General features: G+C 31.8%; 4 protein-coding genes across 9 annotated transcripts; 3 read left to right on the top strand and 1 right to left on the bottom strand.

Moving 5' to 3' along the window:
• The first annotated feature begins 546 nt into the window (after positions 1 to 546).
• Positions 547 to 16,110, top strand: LOC119616556 (ubiquitin-conjugating enzyme E2 Q2). Of its 6 annotated transcripts, XM_037949311.1 has the most exons (11): positions 604 to 692; positions 2,695 to 2,965; positions 3,330 to 4,070; positions 4,225 to 4,441; positions 13,362 to 13,478; positions 13,718 to 13,978; positions 14,055 to 14,129; positions 14,377 to 14,668; positions 14,731 to 14,879; positions 14,975 to 15,053; positions 15,120 to 16,110. In XM_037949311.1, the coding sequence occupies exons 4-11, from the start codon at positions 4,280 to 4,282 to the stop codon at positions 15,149 to 15,151; spliced, it is 1,167 nt and encodes a 388-aa protein (XP_037805239.1). In that variant the 5' UTR covers positions 604 to 692; positions 2,695 to 2,965; positions 3,330 to 4,070; positions 4,225 to 4,279; the 3' UTR covers positions 15,152 to 16,110. The 6 variants fall into 6 exon arrangements, with proteins under 6 accessions (XP_037805254.1, XP_037805264.1, XP_037805239.1 ...); XM_037949336.1 differs by having other exon boundaries at positions 601 to 692; positions 3,330 to 4,441; positions 14,987 to 15,053; XM_037949319.1 differs by lacking the exon at positions 3,330 to 4,070.
• A 1,602-nt stretch (positions 16,111 to 17,712) lies between these two features.
• LOC119599825 (U3 small nucleolar RNA-associated protein 15 homolog) lies at positions 17,713 to 19,643 on the bottom strand. The gene is made up of 2 exons (XM_037949728.1): positions 19,401 to 19,643; positions 17,713 to 19,326 (listed from the first exon to the last, which is right to left on the bottom strand). The coding sequence occupies exons 1-2, from the start codon at positions 19,488 to 19,490 to the stop codon at positions 17,836 to 17,838; spliced, it is 1,581 nt and encodes a 526-aa protein (XP_037805656.1). The 5' UTR covers positions 19,491 to 19,643; the 3' UTR covers positions 17,713 to 17,835.
• A 456-nt stretch (positions 19,644 to 20,099) lies between these two features.
• On the top strand, positions 20,100 to 20,706 carry LOC119599630 (protein kish). Its single transcript, XM_037949492.1, has 3 exons — positions 20,100 to 20,231; positions 20,291 to 20,400; positions 20,466 to 20,706. Exons 1-3 carry the CDS (start codon positions 20,229 to 20,231, stop codon positions 20,569 to 20,571), a joined length of 219 nt encoding a protein of 72 aa, XP_037805420.1. The 5' UTR covers positions 20,100 to 20,228; the 3' UTR covers positions 20,572 to 20,706.
• Positions 20,707 to 22,337: 1,631 nt separating this feature from the next.
• On the top strand, positions 22,338 to 24,431 carry LOC119600125 (Meckel syndrome type 1 protein homolog). Its single transcript, XM_037950205.1, has one exon. It carries the CDS (start codon positions 22,771 to 22,773, stop codon positions 24,235 to 24,237), a length of 1,467 nt encoding a protein of 488 aa, XP_037806133.1. The 5' UTR covers positions 22,338 to 22,770; the 3' UTR covers positions 24,238 to 24,431.
• The last annotated feature ends 2,622 nt before the right edge of the window (positions 24,432 to 27,053 follow it).

The raw sequence follows: 27,053 nt of genomic DNA, 5'->3' as shown, positions 1-27,053 counted from the left end.
GATAGTAGATCATGTAACATAATTATGTGGTTAAAAGACCAATTGGGTGGGTCCGGTTGTATGGGGGCTAGGTGAAATAATGGACCGATTTCAACAATTTTCAATAGCGTTCGTCCTTGGACGCACGTTCGAAATTTCATCAAATTATCTCAAAAATTGCGACCTGTAGAGTGCGCACGAGGTTTACATGGACACACAGACAGACAGACGGACGGACTGACATAGCTTTATCGACTCAGGAAGTGATTCTGAGCCGATTAGTATAATTTAAGGTGGGTGTAGAATCAATATTTTTGGGTGTTACAAACATCAGCACAAACGCATAATACCCTCCCCACTATAGTGGAGTAGGGTATAATTATTAAATAAGTTTTCCCATAAAACATTAAAAAGCTGCCAATACAATTTCAAATTACTACTTTAAAATAACGCTCATAATTTTATACATTCCCTTATGACTTCTCAATTTCAACAATACCAAACTTTGTAATTATTCTCCAAACATTGGCAACCTTAAAGCGAACAACTCTGTTCTGAAATTAGTTCCTCTGGTGTTTTTGTTTTGCAAGTTTGTGTATTTCTAAAATAAAATTTATCTGCGCATCGGATAGAATTTCAAATCAAATTTAAACATGATTTTCTGATATTCAAAGAAATTTCTCAACTTTTAAAATTATTCTCAAGTCAAAAAGGTGAATATATACATACATTTATGGATTAAATTAAAAAAAAAGAAATGTTTTCTAAGAAAAAGGGTAAGAAAAATAAAACGAAGTTTTTGGGGCTGTCGTTTCTTGTTTTATTTATTTTCGTTGTTTTTTCACAATATGGGTACTAATAAAAGGGGAAACTCGTGCTACCAGACCTTTTTGTTTAATCTTCAGATATGATTGCCAAGAAGCTTTTAGAACTTAATTTTAGGATGCATTAAATTCCAAAGAATATTATTTAAATAATTTAAGGGTCTGCTTAATATACTATATAAAACATTATTTATTATTTATATGGTGTAAACTGATATAAAACAGCGAGAGTCCACCTTGTACATAAAGTGGTATCTTTCTAAAAGTTTTGAGCAATCAATATATCCATTAAACAAGTCAAAAACCTTCCAAATTGACTAAATTTTATAGCTCTGTTTTAAAGCTATCATAAAAAGATGAAGGTAATGGGTTTTTTTAAGGCATAACGAATAAAAATTCAAAGAAAATTTTCTCTATATATTTCAAAAGTTATAAAGAATCCAGTAAAGAGCCATCTTATAGTACGATGGTCTTTAATATCAACGATAAACTAGATTAAATTATTTTTCTCAATTTTAATTAGTATATTCTCAACATACGTTTTTTTGAATTTTTAAGTTAAATTTCATAATAATCTAAAACAAGTAGGAAAATATAATACCCTACACCATGAGTATATTTTAAAAAATTTTATTTTTCATAAAGAAACTTTTATGTTGAATTTTACCTTAATTCCAAAGTATTTAAGCAATTTATTGATAAAAAAACTAATTTTCTAAATATAACTATTTAATTATATAGGAGTATAGGTCAAACATGGGCCGATACTCATTCAATTTGGGAAAAGGATATATTTTTAAATAACAGTTAGTTATGTTGAGTTTCATTACGATACAAATGGTTACAAGTCAATTTTAGACGTTTAAAACATTTTTTGAAGGGGGGTTTGTATGGGTGCTAGGGTCAAATAAGGGCCGATCATTACGAAAATTTGCAGTGTCATACTTATATAAAACATATTTGTGCCAATATTTAGAGAGATCATATTTGACGTAATTATGGCATAAAAAGCCCAAATCGGGCTAATGGACCGATTCCAACCACTTTCAATAGGCTTCGTCCCTGTGCAAAAAACATGTTTGGTCCAAATTTCATCAAATTATCTTGAAAATTGCGGCCTGTACCTTGCGCACAAGGTTTACATGGACAGCCAGCCAACCGGACAGACGGACGGACATGTCTTAATCGACTCAAAAAGTGATTCTGAATCACTTTAAGGTGGGTGCAGGACCAATATTTTTGTATGTTACAAACATCAGCACAAACGTATAATACCCTCCCCACTATAGTGATGTAGGGTATAAAAATACAAGTAAATTTTGTTTTATACAAAAAACAATATAAATATTTTTTGTATAACTTGCAAAAATTTACTCTTGAAAATCTTATTAAGTCTTACATTTTTTGTTAAAACACAAAAATTTTGGGGTTTTAATTTTCAAATCTCAATATCAGGGAAATCTTAAAAACCTTCCAAATAGGTAAACAAATAAAGGTTATTATTGGTTATTAATTTCAACACAAAGAAAGTTTACATCAAAAAACATAAAATAAATTATTGGTGGAAAAATACATATCGTTTTAAATTTAAAAATGCTTAACAAAAAAAGCTATAAAAATATTCTAAACATTAGGTTTATTTAAAATAAACCTGTAATGTAATAAAATAAATTATTTAAAATTTTTAATATAAAAGGGGAACTGTTACTTTGATTTCAATGCAAATGCATTTTCGAAATATTTGTCAATAATTGTATTTCTCAGGACTCCGAACTACACAAATGCCAATTAATCTAGTAGGCATCCCTATGTAAATACGCCCTATTAAATCCCAAAAATATGGCATCACACTGTATTTATTTAGTACTTTTTGTATTTTTCTTTTTCACAGTATTCAACGTCTGGCGAAAGTGATTTTCTGCTTGATTTCACAGCATCGGATTTATTTAATTAAAATTAATAAAATAAATTGGGTACAATTAAATGGAAACCATTAAAAATAATAACTCGGGGATTCTTAAAACCGAATAAACTAAATAAAAGGTGTTAAAATATAAAAAGAAATAGAGAAAATAACATAAACTCTTGTAGGAAAAATAGATAATTTGTGCAAAACTCGTTCGACATCCAGACTGCAGATTTCTTTTTCGGTTGGTCGATTGGTAGGTTTTTCTTCTTATTGTTGTTGTTTTTCTTGTTGGTGGAGTATCGTTGTGTCTAGTGTATTTGTGTAGTTGTTTGGTTGTTATTCGTTGAATCCATAAAGTAGTCATTCGTTGATATTTTTCTTTTGTGTTTTTACAAAGTACGTGTGTTTCTTATAATGTTTTTTTTTATAATTCAGTGTCCAAATATTGTTTTTTTAATAAATAAAATTACAAGAAAGTAAAAATAAACAAATCCTAAAAAATAAATATAACAAAAATATAAAATTTGCATTAATAAATAAATCCCAAATAAAACGTAAAATAATTAAAAATATAATAAAGAAACATATTTTTGTATCGTTCTTTAAATAAAATACAGGTAGAAAGAAGAAATAACGTGACGCAAGTAGTTTTTTAAGGAGAAAAGAAAAGATCAATTGCAGAGTCAGTCAGTAGTGTCCGTCTGTTGTTTTGTGACAAGAACAAAAAGGAAGGCACCCATACTCCAAACACCGCAGCTCCCCCTCTCTCTTTGGAAAAGACCAAAGGTGTGTGTATGTGAGGTTTGGCCAAAGTTCTACTCACATTTTAAAAAAAAAAAACACGAAATAACACAACGGAACTCGTTGGCAGAATGTGTGAGTGTGTATGACAAATATTGGAAACAATAATAACAAAAACAGCAACAACGACAACAAACAATAATTGTACGAAGAAGGAATCACGTCAACAGCAGCAGCATCCATTACCACCGTGTGCACGTTCTCAATTTAACAGTAAATTTGTATAATTACAAGAAAAACCAACAACAACAAACTAATACAATAACTATTGCAAAACAACAACACAATAATAAAATAAAAGTGAAAAATGTCAACCAATAATAACAACAAAAACAAAGAACAACAATAAATAGAAACGTTATCGTTCGTTATTGCAGCCATCATCTCGTATTATCGACGACGACAACAACGTCAAATATTTAGCGTTGTCATTGTTTTTTGATCTTTGCCAATAATAATAATCAAATAAATACAACTACAAACCACAAAAAAGCAAAACATATTTGTTTTTGGTGCAAATTAATAAAAAAAAGTACAAGAAATATAGAAACAAAAAAGTAATTTTCAAACTTTTAAAACACTTCTACAACATTATAATATTCCCAAATAAAGTTTAATTCAAAAAACATAGTGTCATCATAAAAATCTATAATTCTAACATCTAGTGCCGAACAATTTGAATTGATAACTAATTTTGCTTTGACCTCGCAGCATCCACACGAAATCCTTGTAATTTGCTGGTCGTACACGATCGTTTTTGGGCACGATGGCGTGTCTCAATACTTTGAAATTGGAAATAAAAACCTTGGAGAAGATATTCACTAAAAATCACGAACGTTTTCAAATTCTCAATTCAAGTGTGGACGAACTCACATGTCGTTTCATTGGAAAAAATGGCAAACGTTATGATATCCATGCTAATATCACGGTAAGTCTTTATATGTTCATATTTTTTAATATACCTATATTACAATGAAAAATCCTTCTTAAGAACTTATTTATTTAAATATATTTATTTAGACATGGGTATTTAGAAATGTCGAACTCGATATTAGAGCGCATTTAAAGTGATAAAAATGTACAAATTTTTATTTTGGCAGTAGGCGTTACTTATAATATTTAATTAGCCTATGCTTTTAGGAACCCATGTATTAAATTTTGTTAAATTATTTTCTATATTTATATTCTTGGTATATATTCTTGGCTATATTTTTTTATCTTGGTAGACCTTCTCATGGAAATGCCTATATACCTATTAACACTAAAATTTCTAATTTCCCGGACATTTTTCATTCCCGGAAATAGATTTAAAAAATTTTTATTCCAGGGAATTCCCGGGAAATTCATAAAATTTTTCCAAAACGTCGAACGCGAAAGTTGAACACATTTAAAGTGATAAAAATGTCAAAATAAAGCTTTTAATTATCAAATTATGTTAAATTATTTTCAAAAATGCGAAAGTTAGAAGGTGTTTTATATGTTCAGTCTTGGTAGACCTTCTCATGGAAATGCCCATATTAACACTAGAGTTTCTAATTTCTCGGACTTTTTTCATTCCCGGGAATAGATTTAAAAAATTTTTATTCCCGGCAATTCCCGGGAAATTTATAAAATTTTTCAATACATAATAACTTGCAATAACTTTAAGAGCGGGTTTTTGAGATGGTAATCAAATGCCAATTATTAATCAGATTAGTTAATCTAAAAATAAATTTAATCTTATGTTAATCCCCTTTGATGTTTTTGAGTACAAGATTAACCTTCGCAGTGTTGCCATACAAAACAACAGAAAATGTCACTGTTTGTTATCGAAACAATGCATATTTTATAAAAAAGAAGAAGACAATTGTAAATTTAGTATGAAAATTAATGAAAACTTAAATTAAAAACAAAAAAATGTATTTTGAAGTGTCCATAATTTATACTAATCAATAAATAGAACATTTTAATGTTTATATTTATAAAAATTTTATTAATTTTTTTGCATCAGCTGTTTACACTTTTGCATTTCGTGCTTAAGATTAAACCACCTCCATTGGGCGCTTAAACTTGCAAACAAAATTAAATAATTGAGTACTTAAAAACATCTTTCGAGGATTAATTTTAATTTAATCGCTAATCTTTCACCTAAAGATTGGCCCTAAGAAATATTGTATTTTTTCTTAAGTTTTCGACATTTCTGTATCATTAGAAAGTGGTAACAATTATATTCACCCCTATCGCCAATCAACATTTTTCACGATAGCAATTTTCCCTTCGAGGGGAATGAAAATTTCAAGGGAACAAAAATTTCACTTCTATTGGCGATAGGGATGATTTTAGTTTTTATGAAATAAAATTTTATTTATTTTATATAGTTATGAATATTTCCTATAAAGAAATACATGTCTGATTCATATTAAAAATATGAATGAAACTAAAATTTATCCGGCATGATATCAGTTTCTATTAAAATTTTAATTATAAAGTTTTCTTAAAGTTATAATCAAAACTTTTACTAAAAATGTTTTATTAAACTTATAATTTCATTTTTTTGGTGAATTAATAAAACTAATAAGAATTTGAAGAAACTAAAAATAAAGAATTTGAGAGATTAAAATTATAACGACGGTCGGAATACCTAACAACACTTTTTGAATTACAAAATTGTTCTCGAGAAGATATTTCTCACATTTATGGTTAGAAACAGTTTAAATGTAATATTTCTTATCCTATGCAAATAAATTGAGTATTAATTGGGGGTTTCTGCATCAATGTTCAGGCCATTGTGCTACTTCAACTGAATGTGTCCACAAATTAAACAAAGTGAAGTTGGGTTGGCAGAGCAGTTGAATATGTGGTGGGTACTTGGGTGGGACCTTAACCACATGCTGTGCATTCGTTGAGGACGTCACGATCTATGCGTTACCAGTAGGCATTAAGCCTGTTGCTTCATCTCGATCTCAGTTGTGCCAGAACTACTCTTGTTTTCCGCGGCAGGTTTTCTTCTGTGCCTTATATGGGCGGTGGGCGACCTCCAAGTACAACATGCATGCGGTATCCTGCGACCGCGGATTTGATGGCGTCTATATGAATGTCGTTCAAAGCTGCCATATACGAGGACTTATCTTTTGGATCCTACACATAATTGCGTATATTCTCCTCGTATATACGAAGATCCTTCCTGACATGCCTCCGGGGAGCATTCACTGTGTGATTTTAAAGTTCGGATGACTCCTCCGATGACAGCCCAGGTGGAACTGTTTAGTCAACATGACATTGTGTTCCTTGACTGCGAGGACCTTCGTTTCCTCGTGTAGATGGTGCTCTACAGTCCGTAGAGCAACATTTTGGAAGCTTTTAATGGTTTTATTGCCGCTTAATTAACTAAAATTAAGAAAAAATCGACAATCGACAATCGTCGTAGCCGTAGTCGAATTTAAATTTTATTAGTGTTATGTATCAAATTCGACATGAGTAGTTTTTTTTTGTAGTAGATTATTTTGAAAACTTTTATATAATTTACATTTTTGAAAATGTTAAGTTTTGCAGCATATTTCTTCTAATGAAAAAAAGAGAAAATAGTAAGAATCGTCTCGATATTCAGTATTTTTATTAGTTTTTGAATACATTAGGACCTTTATATATTAGCACATTGAATTGATAAGAACCATTAATGGAATTTTCGAAATAAAATAATCCATAGATTATTTTAAAATCTTTTGAACTTAATTTCGGATATTCGAATATAAAATTTTAATGCCTTCGTCAGTCCATTAAGACTACAGGAACTAGTTTTAATAGACTTAAATCATTTTCGAACATATGTTCGAATTTACGAAGTTATTTTATTATTTTTTTATTCAAAGATTATTTTAAAACCATTAAACATGTTTCGTATTGCCACCATAGTAATCATATTTATCAAATTTTATTCAATTTGGACTACAGGAACAGATTTAAGTACATATTCTCAAAATTTGGACTACAGGAACAGATTTAAGTACATATTCTCAAAACATTTTCGAACATATGTTCGAATATTTAGATTTTCTTTTTTAGATTTTTATGATTTAGAGAGTATTTAAACCATAAAAAATTTTCCAACTTAATTTCGAATTTTCGAACTTATCTTCGATTATTCGAACATTATATATGTTTCTCTGGTGTACTCATAACTTCCAAATTTGAGCTACGGGAACTGTTGCCAATAGCTTTGAAAGTTTTTGTCACCAGTAAAATACACATCGACACTTTCTGTCGAATTTTCCATTAAAATACGACATACACAATACCATTTTTAGTAATAGATTTTTACCTTAGTCATATTTCTGAAGAAAATCGACATATGTAATACCATTTTGAAATTTCGAGAGAAAATCGTCGTGACTTCGACATACATAAAAAGGGTGAATATTATATAGTACATTGTTAAATGTGTTTGATAATAACAGGAGGATCGGGATATTTTAAGGCGAATCTACAATTATTCTATTTATGTGTCAGGACAAATACTCAATAAGCTGCCATAACATAGTGTTGTGTGTTTCCAGCAGTTCGACAAAGAGTTAATGCATCCGAAATACAGTAATCTTTACTAACGTATAACAACCTGGTTAGCTCTAATACGTACATTTGTTACGAATGTACTCTTTGTAAAAGAGAGCAAAGGCAGTCGCCACTTTAGTATCCATTTTTAACCGAGAGCTGGGATAGTCGTCAATTAACAGATCCCAATAGTATAGACTCTAGAGAGTTGACTCTTAAAAACAAACCTAAGCAAAAATATTCATTGCCATTTATTGAATCCTTTGGACTAGCTTTCGGACTGTCTCTTTGGAATCTATGTGTTTTTTTTTTTGAGTTTTTTTTTTACCATGTTTTTATATCTCTTACAAAGAAGTTATTATATACGTACATATGTACATATAAATATGGTATCATGTGAAAATTATTCGAAAAGCGCTTTTAAGCCATATCAAACATTTAAGTGCGACTAAAAATAGTTATAACCCTAATGTTACATGCATACACTATCGGACAAAATAAAATTACTCATGCTAAATTCTGCTAAAATACTGTTAAATTATTATTGAAAATAAATTTACTTAATTTAGCTCTTCGCTGTTAAAGTTGAGTTATGATCCCATACCCTGAATCATCTACCATAATATTTAAAAGATGGAGTATTGAATTTAAATTATTGAATATTGGAAGGATTAGTCCACTCTCAATAGCGAATATTTCGATACAAATTTAGTCTCATCAGACTAACCATCAATTTGAGCTGAAAAAATGTAATACAAAAATCTTACTATTTTAAAACTGACAGTGGAAAATAGTGAGAACTATGTAAACATATTATAGTCAAATCTAAAGAATAGTGCTTTCGAAATTGGCTTGGGGAACTTTATATCTCCACAAGATAATAAACCTAAGCAATATATAAAGTGAAATGAAAGTAAATGGATTCAGATTTCGAAAGAAGAAAACTATCATCAGAAACTTCACTTTGGACTCCAATCTAAGAAGTTGTTAATTCTTCAGATAAAACAGCAGAGGTTACAACCTGCAATATGCCTCAATTAATCCTAGAACCTATTTCCTAACCATTTATCTTGAGACCTAATATTCCATAACAGTGGCAGATGATGTGCTTAACAGTGTCCAGTTTCACAACATAAACAGTACGATATTTCCCACTTACTGACGAAAGCCCTAATAAAGAACTTCCCCGTTATTATTGTGATACTTGAATGCATTCTTACACATCGAAGTGTTTTACGTGAACACCTGCCGTGTTGGCCTATTCCACGGTGGTTTTTTTCATGGTGAGCTTCTTTGACGACTCACACCGCCCCTTTGTGTATCTTACAAGCAGGTGCCAATTTTTGTACATTGTTCTGCCAAGTACTCGAGCTATCTAATTTCTGACCCTTAAGCAACGGAGCAGGCTTAACTTCCGAGATGCAAAAACATCCCTTCCGTTTACAACCTCGCAGATGGGATGTCCTCTTTGTTCTTACTTACAGAGAACACACTTTGGTAAATCTGGTATGAACAGAGTTTTTAGTGTACATACCTGGACAAGGGAGAAAAATTCAATGGTATCACTTGAATAAGATACCTTTCAGCCATCACCATTCAACCCAACACACTCATTCATCCGACACACTCATAGAAAACAACATCAGACTCACTCACTCTATGTATTCGGGCGGGCAAGATCCATATACCCTTACATTCATCCTGTATCATATGAAGAACCCGGAATAAATGTGTACCAATAAAAGGGGTTCGTATTGAATTTTCTATAATGTTGAACATAGAAACATACAATTAAGCACATGGGGCCCGGAGTTTTTTGTACTTTTTTTTGTACTTTTTCGTTCTTCAAAAGCTATTTTTTGGAGATATCTTGATACTTTTTCGTTCTTCAAAAGGTACTTTATGAATTTTCTATAATACTGAACCTAGAAACGTGAAATTAAGCATGTAAAGCCCGCAATAAGTGAGAACCTATAAAAGAGGATTTTTGGGTAGTTTTCCGTACTTCAAAATTTACTTTTTGAATTTCCTATAATATTAAACCTAGAAACATGAAATGGAGTAAGTGAGAAACTATAAAATGGGAATTTTTGGTACTTTTTCATTCTTCAAAAAGTACTTTTTGGGGACTTATTGATACTTTTTCGTTCTTCAAAAGGTACTTTTTGAATTTTCTATAATATTGATTTTTTAGTACTTTTTCGTTCTTCAAAAGGTACGGAGTAAATGATAAACTATAAAATGAGATATTTTGATACATTTTCGATCTTCAATTGGCACTATTGGACTCTTTTTTTTAATAATACGTCTAGAATTTAATTCTATAGTTCGCCCTGATTGAATAAAAAATTATAAAAGGGGACTTGTTTCTGGTATTTTTTCGTTTTGCAACTGGTATTTTTTACCTTTTGTAATAAATTTCGTACTGACTGTTTTGTTTAAGACACTATTGTGAATATAGTAGTATAGTTATTCATTTTTTTGTTTTTCCCTTAAATCCTACATTTTAGAGCCACAAAGAGACAACCAATTGTAGGAAAAATATGATGTTTTGGTTCAATATCAACTAAATATGGTTAAAGACAGTTGCATCGAAAATCATTAAGCATGTTCAAAAAGCTTGTTTTGCAACAGAAAATTATTCAAAATATTAGATAAAGATTGGATAAAGATAGGGAGTTTTGCTTTCAGAATTTGTTCTTCTTTTAAGATAGAGAAATTTCAAAATGCTATAAAATTACTAAAAATATTTTTTGTCTTTGAAATTTTTCATCACGGATTATTTGCTGCATATTAAAATTTTATTTTCATGAAAATGAGAGATATCGACTGTAGAAAATAGTGCCTCGATATGTTTGTGTAAAATACGTTTGTAATTATTTACCAAAAAAATAAAAATAAAAACTAAGTATTGTGAGTCATTGGTTGGTTTTTTTAGTAATAATTAATGTCTTACATGTTATATTTAAATGAAATCGTTTATCTGTTGTAAAATTTTCAACATTTGAAATATTGTTTGTAACGCAAAATTAAAACATGTAAACTAAACATTTTTTTCAATTAATTGAAATTAAAAAAAGTAAACTAACATTCATTGGGAATGTCCCGAATTGTTTTTTTCTTTCAATTTCATAATACAAGTTTCCAATTAGGTGAGGTTATGTTGATAGGACGATGTGTCTACATCAAATCCGAAGTAATACACCTAAGCCACTACGGGCCTGTTGTGCGCTCCTTTTCATGGAAAATGTTTGTTGGTAAAAACAAAAACCTTATATAGTATTCACTAAATGTATTATCGTCCGATGTTCAGAAACTCAGTTTCCTGCATGTAATTCCTAAGAATTTTCCAATCAGTGTTCGTGATGGATTTTATATCCGGAATAATATCACTTCCAAGATATTTGGATCCAATTTCGGCGAAAGCCTGACAATGGCAAAGAAAGTGTTCGAGAGTTTCACTGTCCTTTCCCTTTAAAGCTATTACATTCGCTCTATCATTGCTGGCTACTCCCGAGTGGCTTGGTGTGGACCTTACCTCTGGGAGAGTATTAGGTTAGAGCTTTCTTAAAATCCAATACGGTTTTAGATTTAATTCTATCAGCTGATATCGCCCTAATTGCCTTCTGGCTGTCGGTAAATATGGAAAGTCGTGTGGGCGCCATATTTATTCTAATCGAATTTACGCATTCCTTTATTGCTCAGATTTCTGCCTGGATGCTAGTGTTGTGATTAGTTAAAAATAAAAAAATTAAAGGACCTGATTTTGTTTATACAAATTATAGCGAACATATTTATAAATAATTTGATAATGTTTGAGAAAGTTTTATGATCAAATTTAATTAGATCTAAACAATGAATGAATATATACTAGAGATAAGTTATTTAACATTGCTTTTTGAATATCCTCATTCGCCATTGAGTTGTTTTTACTTAACACAAGTACATACTTATTCAATTGTTTTATAAGCATTCATGTTTCTAGTATAAATATTAAATAAAACAATTTCCCATGAATAATTTAAGTTTTAAAACACTTGTTGTTAAAAACTATATGTATGTTGTTGTATTCTTTCACTTGTTGTTTTGTATATGTATGTATATTTTACTGGTTGTAAATAAATAATGAATCATCAACACTTTTTTATTAAGTACCTTTACTCAACTCAGTTCACCTTAAAAAGTTCATTTATTTCGTACATATATTTTATATATTTTTTGCAATATGTATGTCATTTTGTTCCGTCATTTCGTTCGTTTATTGTATGTAGTTAAAATAAAACAAATGTATCAGACATAATGTGCATATGGTGCGTTATTGGTTCATTGCTCTAATTAAAGGTTAAATTACAATTTTCACTTTTTCACTTGTACTGTTCTGGGTAAAAGTATCGGCCGAGAATACGTACATAAGAACATACATACATACATATGTATGTGAACCCTGCTCTCCTTTACTTTATTTAACCTTAAATATGAGTTCACAACGAATGCTACATGATTTTTTTTTCTTGTTTCCAACAACACTTTTACACAGATTTTTTACTTTTTTGCTGTTGTTTGTCATCATTCAAGTGTTTAATGAAATCTTAAACTTCTTATAAGTTTGTCGAAAAGAAAGAAGAGGAAAAAAACTAAAATTAAAACCTTTAAACAAATTATATTTTTAACATTTAATGTAGTGGTAATACAACCACAATATGAGTGAAACAAACTTTTTTATTTTAAATTGTTTGAAACCATATGACGCTACTTTTTGAAGTTAATTTACGAAAAAGGGTTCATTTGCATGAATGCAGATTTGTTGCCACATAGTGGATAATATTGGAGTTGAGAAAAAGTTGCATTCTTTAATTCAATTCAGTTCTTACTCGGCCAAATATTGTCAACTCAGCGACGGCTGTATCAACTAAAAGTTTTCCATAGGAAAGAAATATCGGATACAGTTGAAATGTTACAGAACAGAACTATTTTTGTAACTTTAGTTTTGAAACAGTATATTTATTTTTCCTGTCCTTAATAGAATTTTTCCCTCAACCAATAAACAGGAACAAAAAAACTTTCTGAAATTTCAATCAACTTCGTTAAAGGTTTATTGCACTCTGTCGTTTGTGAAAAGCGTTACTGTGAAACGTTATTTCATTTTAAAAACTGCCAGTTAATAAGAAAATGATTTAGCAGACTTTAGCGTTTATTTTTAAATATCATGATTCATAAACATATTTAAATTAAATTTAGCAAATTAACATTTTTATTACTAAACAAATTGGTAAAATATTTAATAACAAGTTTAATCATCTCTCATTTGTGGTTATTTTTAGGAAACTTACCCATCTTCACCCCCAGTATGGTTTGCAGAGAGCGAAGAGACAAGCGTAACAAATGCTGTTCAAATACTAAGCAATACAAATGGACGTGATAATCATGTTATAAATCAGGTCAGTTAGTTGTTTTACTGTGCCTTTTTTCTTCTTACAGAAACATTTTGTTTTTGTTTTAACATTTTACTTTTATTTTTATATGTTTTTGTTGTTATTTGACCCAATTTAATGATGACATGATAACGTGTGTTTGTGTGTGTTTTTATTTTATTTTATTTTCTATATAATGTTTTTATTCTTATTGGTAATTTTATTCTCTCTATCATGTTATTTATTATGTTTATATTATGATTTAGGTGGGCATATTATTACGTGAACTGTGCCGCCTTCACAATGTTCCACTGCCGCCCGATATTGATAACCTGACAATACCGTTTCAATTGCCACCACCCAATAGTGCATCATCATTAAATCAACAGCCTGCAGCTCAGCATCAAATCGATGACATTGAATCAGATCAAGATGACATCGAAGATCCAATTGGTGATAGTGAACAAGAGAGTGAAGCCGATGAGGATCTGCCATTGGAAATGGATGATGGACGCAGTACGAATAAGGTGGGTTGGGAATTGCTTTAACATATTTTGTTTTTAATTTAAAGTAATCATTTTTATTTGTTTATTTCTATTACAGAAGGACGAAATGGAAGTTGAACATTTAGCAACATTAGAAAGACTGCGACAAAGTCAAAGACAAGACTATCTAAAGGTAATTAATTATTTTAATTTTAATAATAGTTTTACTTTGTTAGAAATCTGTTAAGACTGACTGTTTAGAACGAGGGGTAAAGAAATCTGTGATTATACTATAAATATTGCAATTTACACTTGAAACATTTGACTCAATACAACTACGAACAGCTTGTGGACATTCTAGTCATTATTTAAATTCTATTTTATTTAAAACAATTATATGTAGATTTTCCATTTCCATTTCTTTTCCCTCCTCCCAATAGGGTTCAGTTTCCGGGTCCGTTCAAGCAACCGATCGTCTAATGAAAGAACTGCGTGATATCTATCGTTCTGATTCATTCAAGAGCAATATGTACTCCATAGAATTAGTAAATGACTCCATATACGAATGGAATATACGCCTTAAATCCGTTGATCCCGACAGTCCCCTACACAACGACTTGATAATGCTCAAGGAGAAAGAAGGCAAAGATAGTATTCTCTTAAATATAATCTTTAAAGAAACGTATCCCTTTGAACCACCATTTGTCCGTGTTGTCCATCCAATTATATCAGGTAATTTACTTTTTTGACATGTGAAAATTAGAAATAGGTTTATTAAAGGTGATTTTCTTTAGGCGGCTATGTTTTAGTTGGTGGTGCAATATGTATGGAATTGTTAACCAAACAGGGTTGGAGTTCGGCCTATACAGTGGAGGCTGTCATTATGCAAATAGCAGCCACATTAGTTAAGGGCAAAGCCAGAATACAATTTAGCGCCACCAAGGTAAGTGCGAAATATATATATAAAAAATCCTTTCTTTTTATTTTATTATTATTTTGCTGTCATATTTCTTTGAATATCTAAATCTCATAACTCAGGCCTTATCGCAGGCTCAATACAGTTTGGCGAGAGCGCAACAAAGTTTTAAATCCCTGGTGCAAATACACGAGAAGAATGGTTAGTATTATCTGTTAAATTTGCATATAAATAAAGTTATGTTTATGTTGTACTTCTTCTTAACAGGTTGGTTCACCCCTCCCAAAGAAGATGGCTAAGATGACTTGTGTAGAGGAGTTAAATTGATAACTACATTTTTGCTGCTTAGTTTTTACTTTATCATTTTTGTATGTGTGTGCTTTTTCCCCACGTTTTCTGAAACCCCACCATCCAACATCTTTAAATCACAGTTTATCTATAAATATGACTAACTGACATCGTATCTGTCTGACTTGCTGGCTGGCATCATCATTATCTTCATCAACATTATTATAATTGTGATGTACATTTGCTTTTTGTAAAATTGTAAACATATAATTTATTTTCTTAGTTTTTGTTTTTGCTTTTTTTGTATTTCTTCATCATTCATACATATTAATTACATTTTGAAATGAACAAAAATCTCTTCAACTACTCAAATACTACCGCTACTAGTACTAAATTAATTAATTACTATTTAAATGTATGTCATCGTTGTATTTGTCGTCGTCATCCTTGTCTTCTTATCTGTTGGCAGCCGCAGCAGCCGTTATCATTTTTTGTAATCCAGAAGCCGCTTTCAGCAGCATAATTAATTAATTACTAAATAACCAATCAGAAAAGAAAACTCTTTTTTTATACATGTAAAATGAAAAAAAGGAAAAAATTGATAATGAAAACAAAATCATGATCATTAAACACCCACACACACACACAAACACTATATTATATTTGCAAAGTAGTTTTGTAGTCTGTAATTTTGTCGTAAATATTTTTATCATAAACACATACATACATACTTATATATAATATTCGTTTATAATTCCTAAATCCTAATTACTATATTATTATTATTATAATTATAATTTTTATTTACTATTTTAATTTGCTTCAAAATTTCCTACACTATCTCTATCTGTGTCACACACCCCCTCGCCCCCCTCCCCAACTATATATGTCTTTAAATATGTAATATTTTCTGCTTAAATTCTTTTTATTTTTTAATTTGAACAAAAGCAAACAAAATAAGAAAAAAAAACTTATAAATATACATAAATGAAAAATATACTTAAATTATAGCGATTAATAATATTGAATATAAATACAAAACAATTTAAATTGAAAAAAAAAAGAATAAAAACACATGGATTTATAATCTGTAATTAATTTTATATTGTTTAATTATTACGTTTTATTTTCAAAAGTAACTAAACACAAAACAATATAATATGTTTTTCTTTTATGTTTTAGTTTTTTTTCTTTTGGGGAAACCTAATACTTAAATATTAATGAAATATACATTGAAAATATCTTTATTTTTTAAGTTTTACAACAAAACAACAAAAGAAAATATATAAATTTAAAAAATGCATACTTTTTAATTTAATATATAAATAAACATTGCAAAATAAATAAATAAATAAAAGAGTAAATAAATAATTATATTACGAAAACAAACAAAATGGAAATACATGTGAAATACTTATGATGACAAATAAGACAAATATCCACATAAGATACACATTCATTACAACATACTTTTGTCATTTATTTATATGTACATCTATCTATACATAAGGATAAAAAATCTTCGAAATAGATTTGTACAACAACTCAATGTTTTGTGTATAAAGATATGCATTAGATTTGCAAATTGAAAATTTCTGTTTTGTTTGATAACAAATTCTTGATTAATGAATTACACAATTTATATAATTCAAATTCGAAACATTGATTTAATGGCAAACTTTTTTCTAACAAAATTTCTAACATATCTTTAAAGATTTTATTCTGAAAAAAAAATACTATAAAATTCATGAAAATTGTTGACAAAACTTATGCTTTAATTCATTATTCTATTCGATTAATAATACGAATTCATATACTCGGTAATTCGAATCTAATGTATGTTTATATAAAACAAAATATTTCGAACATGATCATAAAATTGTATGTATGTTTATGTAGAGTTTAAAAATGCAAACAAATCGATGTGTTTTTTTGTAAGATCAAATTATTTTCATCAGAAAACATCAAATTTATTACAAATAACTATAAAAAATACATACTTAAAAGAAAAAGAAGTGAAAGAAATAAATAAAAAAATAAAGTTAAATCAAATCAACTGAAGATTATTATTTAATAAATTTCAAGCAGAAATATAAATCTAATTACTTAAGTTTGAAAGAAAACGTTTGGTTTAGAACTAGGTCTGGTGGGTGGGGTAAAGAACGAGTAAAATTGTAATTGCTATTGCAAGGCACGAGCTAATTTTTAAGACGAGTTTGAACTAATATTGAGTGTAAACAACACAACTTCTGTCGACAACAAATTTTTTAAGAACATCGTATTTTGCATTCTTTTTTAAACGAAATATAGTAATCCCCTCGAACCGTCAGAAACCTTAAATATGTATATTTACAAAATAAGGTATTTTTCCTACAGAAAAATCCGATTTGTTTTGCTGATACCAAAATTTAACTTAATATTTTCTTAGTCTCCCGTTCTATTTCAATTGGAATCGAAATTTTCCCCGTTTGGTAACTTTGATAGTTTACTATCGATTCTTTATGGAAGAAAACTTTTCTTAATAGCCTACAATTACATTTATAATCAATTAAAAAATAAAAATTCATGCAAATTTCTTTAAAGTTTCTTATTTATTTTAACAAGACTTAAAACTAAAACATATAATTTGTTAAAATACAGTTTATAAAATTTAATTATCAAATGTCTGCTGCACTACCCTTCTTACACCTTAACACTACTTCACAGTAACTATGGATGATTCTTTCGCCATAACTGATTGTTTAAGCGTTGAAGCGCTATTATCGTCTTTAACGAAATGCACCATATCATCCTGTTTGTTCGCAACATCTGAAGCGGCCATTAGCAGATCCAAAGAACCCTCCAACTCTAGAAGATCATAAGTTAAGGCCACTTCTCGTCGCAAAACCAATGAAAGATTTAAAAACTTCTGAGCCACACTGCCAGAAAATTGGTGAATTTCATCTTCGTAAACATCTAAAAGGGCCATGCCGACATCGATTAGGACACGCATAAAACGATGCTCTCCAATGTGACGACATATAAATGTAATGATGGCACCGAGTGATTGGTCATCTCGTCCGGCCAATGCGCGATGCAGGCCTTTACGGTGTATAAGTTCCTGCATTACACTCACTGTGACTTCGGGAGTTTTAGACGACACTGAAGAATTTATCACCGAGTCCAAACATTTGCTGTATTCATAATGTCTCAAATGGTTGTCATAGTTTGCAAGCTTCTTTTTGGCTTCCTGGATAATTTGATGATCTACCTCAATTTGTGCTTTACTGGACACAGCGGGAGTTCTGGGCCGTCTAGTTCTTTCGGCGTTGCGTGGCGCTTCCATGTTTTGTATAGAAACTAAACCATCTACCATACCTGCCACAACGGTTTGATCATTGGGTGCTACACCCAAACTAAGGACGGCGTTAGGAAAATCAAGTGTATGCACAGTTTGATAAGAGGCCACATCGTAGATTTTAACATGCCGATCCAAACCACCCGACAGTATACGTTTGCCATTTGAGCCCAGTCGTAGACAAGTGACAGTTTTGTGATGCTGAGAAAGTTTTGTTAGCAAACGACAACCGGCAAAAGCATCCCACACACGTATTTCCGTACCACCAGCACTAATAAAGATGCCACCGGTAGGCAAGAAGAGCAGAGACTCCACAGGACTGCCATGATCCACGGTCGCGGTGACTTCATTTGTTCTGGTGTCGTACAAATTGATTTTACCATCGTAACCGCCCGAAACAATAACATCTGCTGAAACTGGATTTACTGTGCCGGCGCGTACATAGTCCTGGTGCTCTGCAAACGTATGAATGGCCTTTTCGTTAGCAACATCCCACAACTTGACCGTTTTGTCGTCGGAGAAACTAGCGATATGCAACAAGTCCGAGGTGAAATTAACCCGATGCACGGGAGCTTTATGGCCTTTGAATAAACGCAAAACATTCTTGCTGGAGGTATCGAATAATTTTACCAAACCTTGTTCATCACCGGCCACCAACAAGCGACCATCTTGACGAAATGTGCCACCGTAGGCAGTCTCTTGGAAACGTGATAAATTCTTTACCACCAACTTTGTAATAGGATTGTAAATCTGTACTCTTACGGAACAAGTAACGGCAAAGTAATGGGGTTCAATGGGACTAAAGTCGACATAATCAATGGCACCAAACTCCTTTACCAGTGTGGGGACCTATTGTTTTCATTGGAAGACAAAATGTTAGAAAAAAACGTTTGTTTTTGTAAAATCACTTGCTTCTCACTTACACTTAATCTTTTCCAATATTCTGTGTCTGGTGTCACAACTTGACCAGTTTTGGGATATTTCTTTATATTTAAAGGTTTGAAATTAGACATTTTTAATATAGATTTTTAATTGCAAATCGTAAAATTTTTATTTATTTTCTTGGCAGTAAAAAAGAAAATGTGTTTGTGATTTGCTATCGACGTTGTTTTGACTTTTCTTCTTGTTCTTCTTCATCAATTTCTACACGTGCTGTCAAGCTGTTAGTGTTGATGTTTATGATGATTACTTAATGTAAAGTAATCAAATTACTTAAAGACAATAAATAATGTTTTGAATAAATTAAATAAAATTGTAACTGATTATGTTTTTTAGTTTCAATATTGTATGTTTCCATTGTTTCTAAAGGTCTTCTTTAGAAAACGACTTTATTGTTCATAATTCACCTAAATCCTTCAACCTAATTTTGTCAAGATTGATATATAATCCGAAACAAAACCTTTAAATGTCTCGATATAAAAAGTTTATTAGCATGCACATTTCCTACACTGTTTCGAAAAATGCTAAGATTTTAAATTTACAAAAAAAAAAAAAAATTAAAAAAATTTTGGGTACATTTAGTTCATTTAATTTAATTTTGTTTGTTAGTACATTTTTAAAATAATCGATTTCTGTCTACACCACCTATTGTTTAAACAGTATGGCAGCTCCATGTAGCTCAGCTACTGTCAATAACTATTGTGAATAATTGAACATTTTGACAGCAAAACAAACAACTGGGCACGTCATCCTACAGAATTTTGTAAAATTATTTTTTAATCTGTTTAAAATTAAATTAAAACAAAACAAAAATGGTAAATATTATGGTTATTTCAATTATAAAATAAAACCGACAATCATTTTCTTTTAACAGAGTGCTCTTTTCAATTTTCAAAGTTTGTTATCAGTAATCCTGTTAATGATTTGCACTTGTGCCTATTTGCGTTCGCTATTTCCCAGCATTATGGACCGAAATAAGACCGGGTTTGTGTTAAAATATTATTTTTGTTTAATTTTTAATAATATCAAATTTATTTTATTTATTGCAGTTTCCTGGGTATCTTCTGGAAACTGGCTAGAATAGGTGAACGCAAATCTCCTTATGTGGCGGTGTCATGTATAATAATGGCCGTTTCCATTTTATTCTGGACGTGATTGATTTTGTTAATTGCAAAGTTAAGAAGCTTTAGTTTAAGAATTATCCACTATTCGTTGAGTTGGCTTAAAAAAGATTATTATGCATTTTGTACGATTTTTGTGTATGTAAATACATTTTTATTTTAAGATAAACATTTTGTGTGTAGATTTTTAGTTTTGCTGACAGAGTTACCAGGGCCTGTGTTATTGTCATTTTTTTGCATTCAAAATTTCAAACATATTTTCCTATTAAGATTATAAATTGTTGTTAAGCCTTCATATCGTCACCATTAACGTAAACGACAACTGTATGGCTCACAAGCCAAAACAATTAAGTTCACTTTTCATTTGTTCTATTTTTTACTCTATTCCAGCAAAAAATAATTAATGTCATAATTTACAAATAATATCTTAATCACATCTACAAATACGATTACACATTTTTCGCTTTTATAAACCAAGCATTTCCTTACAAATGAAACCCCAGTTGAATGTGAGAAAAGAGTTGTAGAAAAGACACTACAAATAACATATTTGAAGTACATCAAATTCAGATTAAAAACCAATGAAATTTACATAAGCGTGTCATTAAAAGAATGCGATTTATTTATGACATCCAAATATTGGATTTTTACTGGTTCTAAAAATAAGATTAGATGTAGTCCAAAGTTGTCAAAAATGAACAACATTCCTCCAATGACACGCTAATGTAAAATTCATAGGTTTTTCACCCGTATTTGAAGCACTTCGGGTTACTAGTTGTGATGAAAATACTGCATCTTTTTCCACACTTTTTTTTGCTGGGATGGGGATTGCATATTTTTCGCTTCTATAAACCAAATATTTCCTTATAAATAAAAACCGAGTTAAAAGTGAGGAAAGAGATGTTGAAAAGTCACTACAAAATAACATTTTGGTGAAAAACCAATGAAATTTACATAAGCGTGTCATTGAAAGAATGTGGTTTATTTTTGACATCCAAATATCGGATTCTTACTGCATCTATGAATAAGATTAGATGTAGTTCAAAGTTGTCAAAAATGAACAACATCCTTTTAACTGGGTTTTCATTTGTAATGAAATATTTGGTTCATAAGAGCAAAAAATACGTTATCGCATTTTTAGATGTGATTCAGATGTCCTTTGTAAAGTATGACATCAATTACTTTTTGCTGGAATAACATTAATAAAGGAAATAGTCACATTTAATACAAAATCCCAAAAATAACATTTTTTAAATAATAAAAATGTAAGAACAAAAAAATATATGTTCAGCATTGAAAAAAAAGTAGAATTATTTTCACTTTTTCAGAAGTCATTAAACATCACTTCGACAGAAGGTAATAAAATTCATTTAGTGATACTTTTAATAGAAATTTTATAGAATAACCCAGCAAAAAATAATTGATGTCATACTTTACAAACGACATCTTAATCACATCTAAAAATGCGATTGCATACTTTTCGCTTTTATAAACCAAACATATCCTCACAAATGAAAACACAGTTAAAAATGAGAATAGAGATGTAGAAAAGTCACTACAAACAACATATTCGAAGTACTTCAAATTTTGATGAACAACCAATGAAATTTACATAAGCGTTTCATTGAAAGAATGTGGTTTATTTTTGACATACAAATATCGGATTTTTACAGCTTCTAAAGATAAGATTAGATGTAGTTCAAAGTTGTCAAAAATGAACAACATCCCTCCAATGACACGCTAATGTAAAATTCATAGGTTTTTCACCTGAATTTGAAGCACTTCGGGTTACTAGTTGTGATGAAAATTCTACATCTTTTTCCACACTTTTTTTGCTGGGAATATAACCTTTATTTCAATTTTTAATTTTATTTTTATATTTTATATTTTTTAAGCCAATTGACCACGTGTTACAAAAGTCGATCCCTCAAATTATTCTTAAATCAAAATGTTTGAAAACCATGAGTTTTAGACAGGAAAATCAGGTTTACAAGTTTCTGCTTTAGGACTTTAGATTTTATTAGCAGTCTATAGTATTTGAGCTGAGTATTAGTTTCAGATTAATAACTATTGCGCATGTCATAGTTTGCTAATATACGAGTTGTCATTTTCATACAATCGAAATAACCGTTACCAAGGCAATAGTTTTTGAAAGCAAATTAAATACCCTAAATAATATCCAAAATAAATTAGTAAAACGAAATCTATAGGCTTTTTATTAAAATTAGAAAAAATGATAAATTCATTGCCAAAACATTCTGGTAGTTATTTCGTTAAAGACAATATTAATAATTTACAATTCAAAATACATTTTCGTGCCATAAATAATTTACTCAAGCTACCAAAATACAATGTGCCCACAGAAAGCAATAATGAATCGTTTGTCTCAAAAAGAACAATTGAAAATTCTCCAGCAGATGACGATAAAATCGTGCTGCTCAAATGGCAACAGAAAGTGTTCAGTGCAAATGAATGTCAATTGTACAGTGATTTGAAGAACTGCACCAACGATCAACAGAAAAAGTATCATGATGAAATAATAAAGGAAAAGGATAGGGATAAAAAACATACAAAAAAGAAACGCCAACGTAAGCAGGCCAAAACGGAGGTTGAAGAGACAACAGCGAAGGGAAATTTTATATTCACTTATGTGCATGAAGATCATTTTTTCCCCAACAATGAGCAAGTCCACAAATTTAGCGGACAAATGAAAGAAGTCGAGGGGGAACCTTTTGAACAGATGTTTGTTTATGCAGCTTTAAAACCGGATACTCAATTGGCTGTCTTAAGATGGTTTAAGCAGGATCGTTTGCTTTACATATATCCTGATTTTACAGCTACCCAAGACCAGCCTTATTTCATAGAGATCAATAGTGATTATCGCCATTTGTATTCGTATGGCATAGAGGATATTTCGCCTAAAGCAATTGCCCCACCAAGCGAGCAGGAACAATTTTTATATTTACCAGAACTTCCTGCACATTGGCGTATAGAAGATGAACTTGTTACTAAATTTGTCATGCCTCCAAAAAGAACCCAAAGATGTGCCATACTCTTTACGATAAATGATGTTTCTGGTTTTGAGTATGATAATGTTCATGTCCATTATCGCATAAAACTTCCCGAAAATACAATACTGGAAGAGGGTCTACTAGATGCCACAACACACACCGCTTCAAATTGGGGCTCTAACACAACTCAACACATTGGTTTAACCTGGCAAATCACTCTATTATGTGAAGAACAATTTGATCCCTCCCAATATTTACGCATATTTTTTGAAGTTATTTCAATTGATTCCTGGGAAAGAGAACGCGTCGAAGGTTTTTCCCACTACAATCTAAATCTGTTGCAGCCCTGCAATAGTACCGTCAAACTAACTTGTATACGACCAGTTGAATCACTTTTAGAATCTATTAATCGTTACTTTATTGGGGGCCGTCGAAAATTTGATTATGAGCAGTTTGTTTGTGAATTTTCTGAGGACGAAGTTGCAGGTGGTATGTCTAATTTTCATTGTCGTTATGGTGGACACATGCAAAATTCAGGTCAACTGAGTTTTACTTGCCAAATGTTGACGCAACGTAATTGTGAACTGCTAAATCCTTGCTTGAGTCGCTCAAGTGGAATGACCTTGGACGACATTATGATGGCATATAAAGAGGCTAGAAGAAGATTAGAGGCAGTTGCATTAAAATAATGATACCTATGTATAAATATTAACCCTTTAGGTCTTTTAAAAAAGATTCGCTTAGATCGGTATAATTTAGTTATTTTATAAAACATTAAAAAAGGCTAAATGTAATTTAATAAATAATAATTATAATAAAAAACTCGTTTTAATGGTTTTCCAAATCTGTTGCATGTACATTAGGGTGTCCCGTATATCACATTTCTGTAGGAATGCCACTCAAACGATTCATATTAATGTACTAAAACAAAAAATTAATGTTTCTTGAAAATGGCCTCAGTTCCCTACCAACGATTGAAAATCTTGATCTCAGTTTAAAGTTTATGTTAAACAAGTTAGAGTGCTTAAGGAAAATCCAGGACCCGCCCCCCAAAATGATGACGCTGGTTGGTTCCAGGGTCATATAAAACTGCTGGCTTGTTCGAATGAGCGCTCTGCGTTACTTCTCAAGCTAGCGATTGAGTCCCTTGGGGAAGTGTGGCCAGGTGCTATGTTGGACGTGGTCCCGGTATGTGAAATTCCTCGCAGACCGAGATCCATTGCCACCATCCCAACTGAGCCTCATGACCCGGCGGAGATTCTGGCGCTCCTTCAGAGCGGAAACCCTCATCTACCTACCCATGATTGGAAGGTGGTGAAGGTCTCCGAACCGATAGGAACGATCAGAAAGGCGATTGTGGTCCTTAATAAGGAGTCCGTGTCGCCACTGCGAGAGTGCGGAAGCAAAGTATACTATGGCTTTGATAGTATTACTCTCCGTACCTACCGCAGTGACGACAAACGCAACGCCGCTGCCTCGAAGGTTAAGCTAGAGGTTCCGCCCAAGAAGGACGATGAAAACATCGACGATCCCGCTGTTTCAGAAGGCGGGGAGAACTCTCAATCGACCACAGGTCGGAGAGTTCCTCGGCGATCTGAAAGTGGCGGAGGACGACGACACCCTTTCGGATACTGATCCGGAAGATGTCGTCTATGATCCTGACTTAGGAGATGGTGAAGGTATTGCAGATTAACCTTCACCACTCCAAAGCAGCATCTGCTGCCCTCCTCCTCCGTTTAGCTGAAAGAGGGGAGGAGCTAATCCTGGTCCAGGAACCGTGGACCCACCATGGTAAAGTTCGTGGACTCTCGTTTAGAGGCTATAAGCTTCTTCATGCTAACTGTTCAGGTAATATAAGATCCTGTATTCTGGCTAAGAGCCATTTAAACATCTTTATCCTGTCTGATTACAGCGATGAAGATACTGTTGCGGCTGCTTGGGAGTCTGGTAACTCAAACATCTGGCTTCTAAGTAGCTATATGGCACACGACCATGGCGACCAGCCACCAAATCGCCTGGTGAGGGAAATTGTGTGTGAGGCAGATAGGCGACACATTCCGCTTCTCATGGGTGCAGATGCAAATGCGCACCACACGGTCTGGGGAAGCTCAGACATTAACTCAAGAGGTGAGTCTCTTTTAGATTTTCTATTAGATAATAACCTAGTAGTAGTAAATAGAGGTTCAGAACCCACTTTCATAGTTGCAAATAGAAAGGAGGTACTGGATATAACGGTTGTGAATGCAAACCATATTGACCTAGTTCAGGGTTGGAAGGTCTCAAAAGAATGCTCCTTCTCTGATCACTGCTATATAGAATTCGAAATAGTGGTTCAGGCAAAGATTATAAAACCATTTCTCAATAGGAGAAAGACGAACTGGGAGGTACATAAAGCGACCTTGACTGATATTCTTCCTACTGCTCCGATGATAGAAAGTAGAAGTGACATTGATTTAGCCGTTAACTGGATCTCAAGCTCTATTAGTGTAGCCACAAAAGGGCTTGTAGATTATCAAATGGTAAGCTTAAGGGCAAACCCCCTTGGTGGGATCCCGAAATTGCGAAAACTCGAAGGTTATGTCGTAAATTATTTAACGAGGCAAAGAGATCTGGTAACTGGTCTCTTTATAAGTCAAAAGTTAATGAATTTAAAAATCAGGTACGAAGTGCGAAACGTAGCTCCTGGAGAAAATTCTGTAGTTCTATAGAAAATTCATCAGATACGAGTCGTCTTCGTAAGATCCTGTCTAAATCTCCTTCCGTCCCAAGCTATATACAAAAAGCGGACGGAAATTGGACTGCAGGTAGTCAAGAGACACTTGAGCTTCTCTTGAATACTCACTTTCCTGGTTGTATCACAACTGGCGAATCAATTGCAGATAATCAGCACGGTATTGAACTAGATAATACTGCTGAAGATGTTATGATAGATGATGACATCATTCGCTGGGCAATAAGGAGTTTTGACACCTATAAATCTCCGGGCCCTGATGGCATTATTCCAGCGGATCTACAAAATAATTTAGATCGTATCATTCCCTGGCTAAGTAATATTTATAAGGCCTGTTTATACTGGTCCTACATACCTGTTCAGTGGACCAGGTGTAACGTGATCTTTATCCCAAAAGGGGGAAAGACATCTCACACCAAGGCAAAAGACTTCAGACCCATCAGTCTGGCGTCATTCTTGCTTAAAACTCTGGAGAGGATAATTGATATCAATGTCAGGATATCTATTGACAAATCTCTACTCTCAAACTCTCAACATGCATACATGAAAGGTAAATCTGTTGAGACGGCTTTACATTCCCTGGTTGGGTACATTGAAAAGTACATGAGTTATGGAAACTTCACTCTGGTTGCCTTTCTCGATATTGAGGGCGCTTTTAATAACGTCAGATCCTCACCTATCTGTCAATCCCTCTCACAGATGGGTGTGGAACGAACCATTGTGAGTTTTGTAAAGAACTTGCTATCTGAACGGACTATTGTATCTTCACTGGGT

Source organism: Lucilia sericata, unplaced genomic scaffold, assembly GCF_015586225.1.
Source record: "Lucilia sericata isolate MDLA Ls3-8-SP2 unplaced genomic scaffold, ASM1558622v1 Contig000003F_arrow, whole genome shotgun sequence".
Lineage (NCBI taxonomy): Eukaryota > Metazoa > Arthropoda > Insecta > Diptera > Calliphoridae > Lucilia > Lucilia sericata.
This window is presented reverse-complemented; position numbering and strand designations above follow the sequence as displayed.